General features: G+C 45.8%; 1 protein-coding gene across 1 annotated transcript; it reads left to right on the top strand.

The window, feature by feature from the left end:
• Nucleotides 1-5,722: 5,722 nt before the first annotated feature.
• On the top strand, nucleotides 5,723-5,978 carry BDW47DRAFT_106078 (uncharacterized protein; the record flags this gene model as incomplete). The annotated part of the gene is made up of 1 exon (XM_024812700.1): nucleotides 5,723-5,978. A coding segment is annotated over exon 1 (218 nt), but the record flags the coding sequence as incomplete, so codon positions are not given.
• Nucleotides 5,979-10,610: the final 4,632 nt, after the last annotated feature.

Genomic DNA, 10,610 nt, shown 5'->3' with positions numbered 1-10,610 from the left:
AAACATGATTATGATGATGATGATGATGATTCCACCCGCGGGTTCACGCTCACGTTCACGTTCACTCGCATCTACCTACTACCTAAGTCGCATGTCATGCAAACCCTGCTGAAGCAAACAATCGCAGACAACCTCTCACCCAATAGATCCGCGCTCCATACTACACAAACCAGGAAAAGGAAAAAAAAAAGGGAAAGAAAAAGCATTGACGCCCTCCTGACCCTGCTTGCTACCAGCCACAAAACTGAGATTGAGGTGACACTGTGCAACCGGACCGGGCCCAGACAATATCCGGAGTGGAAGGAGAAGGGCAAGGAGAAGTAAGGAAGGGGGGAAAGAAAGAGAAAAGAAAATCAGGAGGAATTCAGGATTGTCTAGCATTGCATGCGTTGCTGAGTCCGGTACTGGTAGGAAGGTAGGTGGGAGGAAGTCATCTGCTACAATCTGTCATATAATCAACTTGTTGTGGGCATTGGGTAGCTGTACATCTGTGGATTTACTTGCTTTTCTATCTACATTTATCTAAGTATACGCTGCATCGATAATTAGCTTTCTTTGTTTTAAACATGTATACTTGTTTGTGCATACCCTTGAGACGAGCCCAAGTAGTGATTGATGATTAGTATGTATGTACTATGTATACCGATAAAGACGCAGTATGTATGTAAGTAGTATGTAGCACACTACCCATGCAGCGAAAGTGAGTTTTAGACGGCGTGGGTTGCGTAAGAGAATAGAAGGATCGTTCCAAGGGGGTGATTAGGGTATATTCTGCTCCTGTATCTGGTTTTCCATCCTTACCTGCTACCTTGTTCATGAAGAGAATACTGAGAGATATCTACCTAGTAGTCGCAAGATAGTAATAGACGTTCTAGGTAATAGACTAGAAACAATCAGTAGGCATGGTCAGTCATGCCAACCGGCAGGGAATCGACGGGTAAGCATGGGTCCCTTGATATCTTGATTCTCTTCACGTCTAGCAGGTCTCTTTCTCGATGCATCTATTCGATATATTATGAATCCACTGATTGACATCTATATAATTTATAGTATCGTATGCAAGTATGAGGTGGCATCGCATCACCATCAACTTTCCTCTCCATAATTAATTTATCCCCAGCACAGGCAGGTCTCGACATAACGTAATACTTACACCACGACCGTCATCAAAACAATCCTCCAAAACAAACACTAACGTAGTATTAGTAGTAGTAGTAGTAGTAGTAGTAGTAGTAGTAGTAGTAGTAGTAGTAGTAGGAGCAGCAACAGTAAACCTAAGTATTGATTCAATCCGTGGCAAACTCATCATCAACTGATTGGATCGCCTAATCAACAACGGACGGAGTCCGCTTCCTCCCCCCGGTCAATATGATTCATTGGTTGATCGCATCTCGACCACTCGGTAAGGAGGGCAAACAAGTTCAAGAACGTTCTTGATCTCCGTGGCGCTGGGCCTTTCCGAGACCTAGACGGGTTCCCAGTCGGGTAAATCGCATTGTCTATCGTTGCGCTAGGGGGGTGCGAGTCCAAGACATCGCTAATTTAGTTAACGGGTTGTCCGCGGTGGTTGATCCAGAGCATGGAAGTTCTTACTCTCTTGCGGAGTATTATTGCGTGAATTGTTATCTAGTTATAGGATTGATTTGACCTATAATATCGGTAAATATGTATGTTGACAACTGGGGATACTTACCGGTAATCCTCATACAAAAGATGGGTACAAGCGAAGCTTTGGATAGGTCACATCGCTTGACAGTCGGTGAATATTCACCATTCCCCGTATGATCACAACTTGAACCAACCGTTTCATCATTTCTTTTGGCAGACCTCGGTCTCTCCAGTCTCCATCGATTGAACTCTGTCGAATGTGGACAGCCTTCCGATAATCATCCGTCGTTAGTGGGTGGCAGGATGAAACAGGAACATGGGTTTAATCGGACTTGTCTCCATTTTCTCGGCTGGTCTGTGATTTATCTTTCTTTTGTTTTATCTGTCTTTTTATCTGTTCTTCGATCGGGCCCACTGTTTCCTTTGTTTCTTTGATTATAGTTATCCCTGTTTTTGCTCCGTAGATTCTGTCATGTTTTATTCTCCGAGTGGTTGATTCACAATTGTTAGCACGATCTTCATATATTGATCCTGAAAATCAAGTGTCAATTATATATTATTGCCATAATGAGATTGACCCGAATCAGTACCCAACATGATAGACCATCTCACCCTCCCTCCTCCATCAAGCCCTCAAAGACACTACAGCCAGATGAGATAGACATCGGGCAAGGATACGACCAGTTCGTGATTCGCGGACGCCATGCGCCGCTACCAACACTACCGAGTACCTAGCAGCATCGAAGCAAACCGTCCATCCAATCGGCCAATTCGCGGACGGCTCGTGAGGAAGAACAGTAATAATACTCCTTCCATAACACAACACGAAGTCAGGGATCTAAGGATTCCCTCGAAGGAATTGATTCACGACACTGAAATGAGATCCTGACGTAACTTGGCCACCAAGCCTGGTTGTTAGTGGTTGGGCGATACGCGTGGGTCAAGGGTGAGCGCGTTGGAAGTCGCACCAGCTGGGACTATTAGTGGAATCGGCCACTATGACCGATGGGGGATGGATGATGGATGATGGATGGGAGAAGAAAGAGAGACAGAACGAAAGACCAGGAGGAGGGTGGGTCCGGATAAGCCGATGAAGTTAAGTTAATTAATTCTACCTTTCCTGGTCCATAATCATGGCCCATTCATAGAAAGTTAAACGGGTGAAAGATCACGGTAATCACCAAGCATATCATAATTCGAAAAGTTTGGTGTGGCCTTGACCGGGGTCGGAAGGCGGCTCTCGGGTCCGTATGTGTCTAGTAGAACAGATTGGCTGTTTCTGGATTGCGGAGAAAACAGCAGCGGATATAGTCTCAACCACTCAGACACTACGCCAAAGTAAGTACCAGATAGACTTCCCCCTCCCCCCTCTCTACCCGTCCATTCCCTTTGTTTAATGTCCGCTGGGAAGCATGATTGGAGGGGCTACTCAAGCCATGACTCCATCCGTCGGGAGCGTGGAAGTGGGAAAAAAAAAAGCCAATTTCATTCGATTTGATCCGAGTGGATGGCTGTTTGGAGTATGGATCGGCGGAGTAAGTGCGTGGCAACAGAAGTACATGATCCATAATCCGTCCATGGAGAACGGAGACCATGATAGTAGTGGGATAGTACAGGTCGGTTAGGGCACGGCACATGTTTCTCTAAAATAAGTAACACCTAGCTTCATGAGCCCGTCCTAAGCGCAGGGTCGTGGGCGAGGATGAGCTGGTGTGGAGCATTCCAAGGCCAGCCCAGGATGGTGATCAGTGACTATGGGAAGGCCTAGACTTGGAATTGAGATGCGGTTCATTCTTGATCGCTTTGCGCCATGAGGATACTACGCAGGGGTGTGCTGCAGCGCACGGCAGATAGATATCAAAGAGATGGAAGCGGAGAATCGCCGGGATTGGTTACCCCTCCTCTCTGCTGCCCTGCTGTAGCTGACCTTGAGAATGGCTTGGAAGTACTGGTTGTCAGGCAGGTTATCGAACACTGACACTTGTATCACGGAGTAGAGAAGTCTTTCTGTCCAGGCGCTTTGCTTCTAGATAAGGACGACTTCCAAAGATGCGTAGATTGTCTCATTCACAACGACTAGTACAGACACAACAGACACGGAGCATAGATACGTATCTATCTACCCTCGGTATAAGCTAGCTGAGAGGTCGAAGTCTGACCCACCGAGGCATATAACTGCACAACGGTGGAAATACCGACAATCCCTACCCCGGTCAACATAGGCCATCGGCCAGCCTCGCTCTAGTGGCTCTACGATCTATTTCGGAGGGCAAAATGTTGTTATGGTTCTTCTCCTCCCGTGAGACAACGGCAAGGACTCGTCCATCATAATCATAATGTCAACTCCTATAGCCATAACAACGTCTGCTATTTCCCGCAAGCTCAGCCGAATCTCATTAGCCTGAACGCGTTCCAAGCCGTGCAAATCGGACAATCCATATCACGCCGCACTATGCTGATCGCATGACATCGTGATGAGAGAATATGATCCATGATGACACCTTCGTCTATACCTCCTCTCGTACCTTGGGTAATAGGACGGCATGCCTAGCCAACCTATTACCGGATTCGTCCATCACTGAAGTACCTCCATTAACCTCCCAATCAATCACGGCGCCTCAAAACTCGACTCGACTCGACTCAAGTCAACTGGATTCGAACGCAGCCCGATCCACGCGGCGCTACAGCAGCGCCGGAAAGACGGCAAGTAATTCCATCCCCCTCCCTCTTTCCCTCCCCCCCCTTGCCTCTTTCACTGCGCGATAAAATCCCGTCGCGTACCATACCGAGATCCTCCCGACGGGTTCGGTTGACGAAACGGTCAATAACGTACCCAACGTGCGTGGACCCGATCCTGGATAGACTGAGTTTATTAGATTTTGATCCTTCTACTGTATTTCTCCGTGTCCACCGACCAGGGTGGTTTTGACTTTCGACTAGGAATAATTCTAACACGGGCAATCCTGATGTTCGACCACCCGTTTCTCCCTCCCTCCCCTAGTCGCCGATCCCGTCCTAAAGGAAGTTAGTTCGAGAGTCGTTAACGGATTTTCTGAAAGTTAGTCAAATAGAATCTAACATGGGAAATGTGAAATAAAAAAGTAAATTCATAAACCATACTGAGAGAAAGTTTATCTGCCACCCGTGGGTTTACTTTGCACAGTTCCGCTTATCAACAGGATTTTTCCCATTTTCCGTATTTTATTAATTAATTATTATGCTATATTTTACTTTCTTCAAATATATTACAATTATTAATGATTTGACCTTTTAATTTGATTGCAGATTACATGTACATTTCACCTGCATGAGATGAGCCTTCGTTTTCGAGAGGTCGAGCAAACTTCTCCCACCTACCTATATAGCCTAGTCCGATGTTATGTCCAAGTATGCTCACCGGAATATTCAATTTACTCCGTCGGCCAGGAAAAAAATATGCGAAGATGCCGGTGGAGACAGCTCCGACGGTTAAGATGAATTAAATAAGATAAATAGTCATAATAATAATTATCCTAATATTGCCGTTCAGTAAATCAAACGCGATGGATCCAAACTGTCGTCCGTTCGCCGCCAGTCGATCCGGCGATATCGAGAGGGGAAAGACGGAAGGAAGTCCTCGAGATCATGGCAGGTTCCACGGTTGATCCGCCCAGGGGTTGTGATTCCTCGACGGGATCCGGGACCGCTGCCCCCCGTGGTTCGTTGGTCTGGGTGGGTTCCGCTATACTATACATGTGGCTCTATCCACTGTATGTATCTTGAATTGAGTGTGTATTCTGGGTACGTTTTGTTTGGCTCTTTTTTTCCACTGAGTTTTACTCGAGAATGAATCCCTCGCAAGTACGATTGAACTGCAGCGCAGTGCAGCGCAGTAGGTGCAGTGAGTGGCTTCGGCATAGTACCTTATTAGGAAAAGTAAGTACGGAGTACAACGACAAAGCATGCCAGGGTAATACCACACTAACTCAACCAAGCTAGTCCCAACAATGAAACAAACAAGTCGATAAAATAGTCTTCTACCCTCCGTATCTAGTAGAGTATCTCGTAGCAAGCATGTGGGAAGCACAAGACAAGACAACATGAAGCAAAGCATAGCCTCACTGAGTTCATCCTCCCAAGCTAATGCGTGTCCTCCGCGGAGGAAGACCAAACGTACTAGTCACAACGGGCTTGTCAACTGCCTGTCTGTCCGTCTGTCTGCCATCGAGTCGAAAGTTAAACCTGAATCTTGGTGGGAAGCATGTGGCAATAATGACAGGTACAGATCTCTTCTGGCTGCATCCTAGGTCTGCATGTCGTCTACCCTCCTTGGTTTCCTTCTCCTACAGAGGTCTGATTAATTAATTAATTAATCAACTGCACAGTGCTCCTGCATTGTACGTCGCTTTCACACGGAATGTTATCTATTCTCTCCTCCTACTCCATACAGTCTACTCAATCCGCAGCCAAGAAAACTAGAAGAAGAGGCGGGGAAGAAGAGGGGAGATGGCTTGCCACAACCCAATCGACACGCCTGATCGTTAACAAGGATAGATGGCGTCCCGAAGCGAGCCAACCCGAGCTCAAACTTGTTCAGTACATCCCCCAATATATACTAGACACAAGATGGTAATAGCCATGACCAACGGCGCAATCTCAATTAACGAGCCATCGATTGGCTCCATCTCGACTCAATCGATCAATCGTTTAGTGTGGACTAGGTCTACTACCTAGGTACCTACTGCCTAACCTCAGCTACCGTGTGCCTAGGGCCTAGGGCCTAGGCAGATGGGTAGGAGGAGGGAAAGTCTCTCTTACTTACTGCTCAGTACAATACAGTACATTGTTCTAGGATTGGTGGGCAAAGAGGTGTTTGGCTCCGCACTCTTTTTTTTTCCAATTAATTATACCTGTTATAATCTATGCTGACTTCGTGAAAGCTTCGCCCGTCGGCCCCCCTCCTCTCCTCTTTTTCTAAAACATACCCTGTAACGCCCACTCCCGCGGACCCATCAAGAGATATACAGAGATCAGCATATACAGCACATATCAACGAATGAATAAGATAGAACAAATTAGATATGCTTTTGTAGAATAACAATGTAAAATTGGATGAAATACGAGGGATTAAAATAAATGGTGATAATGAGATTTAGAACACTCCGAAGAGGGTGGCAGAGAAATATGATCAGGAATTTGTGGAAGACTGAGTATGACAGTTATTATTATTGATTATCATTTGAGCCATGTGAATCTGACAGAAGAAGCAAGACAAAAAGAAAAGAAAACATGGCATTCATGTCAGCAACGAGTGAGATGAAACCACTGAGATGAGATGAGATTCCTGAACCAGTATTCTCTTCTGGTTTACGGAGTACGGAGTACTCCGTGAGATTATACTAATTTGATCACGGATGGAGAAGACATCGAATGAACAAGACACAAACAGTAGAAAACCGGAAATATCAAAAGTAAACCGTGTCAAAATAGAAAATAATAAAAAGGACACGTCTTTGAGCACCCTGCATCGATCACAATGGCGACTTTACCCTGGTAGCGAGAAAACAAAAAGAAAAGAAAAAAAGAACGTCTTTTGACGCCGTTACTCCTCCCGCTAGGCTAGCTAGGCAGGAGCTGGTAGTAGTTGTTGGTACTGGTGGTGCTGTGGTTGCTTGCCTTGCCCTCTAGTGCCTCCACCTATGAGCCCCACCCGCCCGACGGCTAACTAGGAAGCTAACCTCGCGGGGGGCGTGGGTGTGGGTGTGGGTGGGACTGGGGCGTATCCCACCCTCCCTTTTTTTCCTTTCCTTTTCTTGCTTACTTTTTTTTTTTAATGGTTTTTTGGCCGTTTTTTTTTATCACTGTTATCCATTATACTTATTTTTATTATATATATTATTTTTTAGTCAATTCTATCTTCACAAAACAACAAGTTTGACGGTCTAGGCGAATTCCCAAATTACCATGCATATGAGAGGGGAAAGGAAAAGGTCCGATTACGACGACTCCACTAGCGACCTGCCTTAGTGTATTGGGTTGTTCCTTTAGAGGCGATGGTACTCCATCGTTTGTACGGAAATATACTATTATTATGATGAGCCATCGATCTGGAGTTCTGCCTGTTTGGGTTAGATTTAACGAGTGCGCGTGTAGACCAGGTCTGTCGTGATACTGTTGATATACTTCTTGAGAATGAATACATACCGGAGTAGTACGCTGGTGGAATATTAGATCTCATAGTGCATAGAAGGTAATGAGTTTATATCTCCAGACTGTTCATCATGAAGATAGAACGAGAATAAAGTAATCTCACATGGTAAGGACTCGACTCTTTATTACTAGTCTTAACTAAATATAATAATAATATCAAACAATGCACGGGAAGGGGGTTCAATCTCTTTCTTTCCGAAAGCGGAAAAACCCTCCAGACAAAGCCAGCAAACATACTCCGTCGTCTGCTCCGTAGAACAACAACAACAACAATAATAAAGGAAATGACGGTTACAGTGTGGCTGGCAGACCTTATACCATGGAAAGCCTCGAAGAGCCGGAACGCACAAGCATCCACTTTGGACCGAGTTTACCATGCGCTAGCCCGGTGGGGAAAAGCCTAACTCGCCTCCTGGTCGATTGATGGAAGTATTGTGTCCACTCTGATACTTAGTCGCAGGAGGAGGGCTCCGTGGTAGGAAAGTATTCTCGGTCAGAGTTCGCGATCATCAAGTTGGTGGTGTCTAGATAGTCAATGTCCAGAACAAGGTGCAAGGTCAAGAGCGCAGGGTCTGTGATATGTACGGAGTATTATGTATTAGGTCGGTGATTAGCTTCCCGACCCCGACATGCAACCCGTCCTAAATACACTTTGGTTTGACTGGTTTGGGAAGTAGGAAAGATTTAACTTCCAGCATCATTGTGAGACATTTGCCCTTAATTCACGTGGTTGAGTGGCATGCTGTGAGGCAGGCAGACCTGCTTCACCCGAAGTATTTGTAAAGATAGATAGATGGTGATGGTGAAGGAGATGATGACGGTGATGCGGCGCAGGAGGCTAGCAGTGTTACTAGGTACTACTCGCAGTCCACGGGAAGCAGCAGTAATTAGAGCCACTAATCGATCAGTTGCCTCGCACATTTTCCCTCTGGGGTTACACGGCCTTTCTTTTCTTTCCTCCTTTTGTCTCTGGTTTATCTTTTCTTCATCTAAATAATTCACATTCTCTATCTTATGATTTACTCTTGTATTGTGATTTATGTATGATCAGTATTATTCAAGTGAATCACCCGAGCGGACTCTATTAGCGCTGTTTCGAGTTTATTTGGACAGGATCAATCGGCCAAGGAAGGAGAGCGCTAGACCCTATAACTTAATCAACTAAGAGCTCGGTAGAGTCAAGAACAGGCAGGTTGCATCATCACGGAGGATGGTAAGCAAAAGCTCCCTCCTTTAGCATGCGGGAGAGGTGACGAGGCCTGGAATCGACGCCTGTCATTTGATGGAGGGCTCAGGGAGGGGGGTGGGTTTGGCGTGTGGCGCTTGTGGATGTGGGAACAAGGCTGACGGGACAACAAGTCAGATCGATTGTTTTCCGTACTCCCAACCTCAAACTGAGAAGTGTCCAGATCGATATTATATATTATATAGTATAGTATACTATGTACTACTATATATTATGTCATTACCATGACATCAAAAGAGGGGAAGACCAAAGGGGAAGGAATCAAACCAAAGCAACATCATTGTGTCATCAATCAGCCAAATCAATTCTAGAAACGTTTGGAGATTGACAGTGGCTGGCGGGCTGGCACAGACAAAAAGCCCATTGAATGTTTTGCCATATCAACCATTGTGGGAGGAGTGCTGACGATCCCTTCGATGTAGCAACGAACGGCCCATGCACCACTTGAGGTGCGCCTCAAGTGGGCACCAGCCAGATAACTCCCCCGGAGGTGAAACGAGTGCACTGTCCTTTCTGGATATGTAGAATAATCTTTTGATATGGTCCATGTTCTTCACAGGAGATAGAAGAACCCTACTTCGCGCCGTCCTCCGTACATCATCCTGCATTTGACCAGGGTCAACACCCAGCATCCACAGATAGACCGGGGATAGACTCGTGTCGTGTGGAACAGGGGGAAAGGCGTGGTACCTGAATTTTGGTCTGGTCGCTGCGAGATCCAAGTCGACGTTAACTGTCTGGACCGAGTAAACTTCGACTAAGAATGGCGGGCATGAAGACAGTCTCACCAAAACCAGGCTAGCCATCAGGCTAACGACGACTACTGTACGGTGCCTTTTCCCTCCCGGCGCCAATCTTCATTCCACTCTCCTCAGCTGTTAGAATACTAATCCGAATAATAATAATAATAATGAGGAATAATATGGAGATTCAGCCAATCGGTCTGGACTGTCGAGACGGGGATAGATTCTCCTTGGAATGATTTTGATCCTGATCGTTAAGATCACTAGTACCATTCTGATTCTCATTTAGACTAGTTATCGACAAATCTAAAATTATATGCCAGTCATTGTCTGTCTGGTCACCCACTCTCCCACCCACCCATATCCCATTCACACCCACACCTACCTACTCCCACACACACACATACACACACAATCATACACACAGCGTTAGCTTGCTTAGCTGCATCTTCTTTAGCAAGTTCATGCCCCGGTAAGTACAGAGCAGATGGATTGATTGGCTGTTCAATACCTCACCCTCATCAAGTCTGGGTAATTAGAAGCAGGATGTTGAGATTGTCCGAAGCGACCGCTTCATCTAGATGCATTATACGAACCATCCCAATTAACGCTCATCAGATGTTGGTGGTCTACTCAGTAGATATCTACCTAGGCATAGAGTAGATACCTATAGCAGGTCCCGTGTATATCTTCCTGTCCAGTATTCTCCAATTCATTCTTTCTTCACATTTCTCTCTTCTCTTCTTGTTGATTCAGTACATCCTGTGCCATCAAATACTCTTACCCGACCCTCTACTTCGGAGGAAGACGCCGTTCTCCACGAA

Source organism: Aspergillus candidus (assembly GCF_002847045.1).
Source record: "Aspergillus candidus strain CBS 102.13 unplaced genomic scaffold BDW47scaffold_23, whole genome shotgun sequence".
Lineage (NCBI taxonomy): Eukaryota > Fungi > Ascomycota > Eurotiomycetes > Eurotiales > Aspergillaceae > Aspergillus > Aspergillus candidus.
The sequence above is the reverse complement of the archived record's forward strand: the minus strand, read 5'-3'. Positions and strand labels throughout refer to the sequence as shown.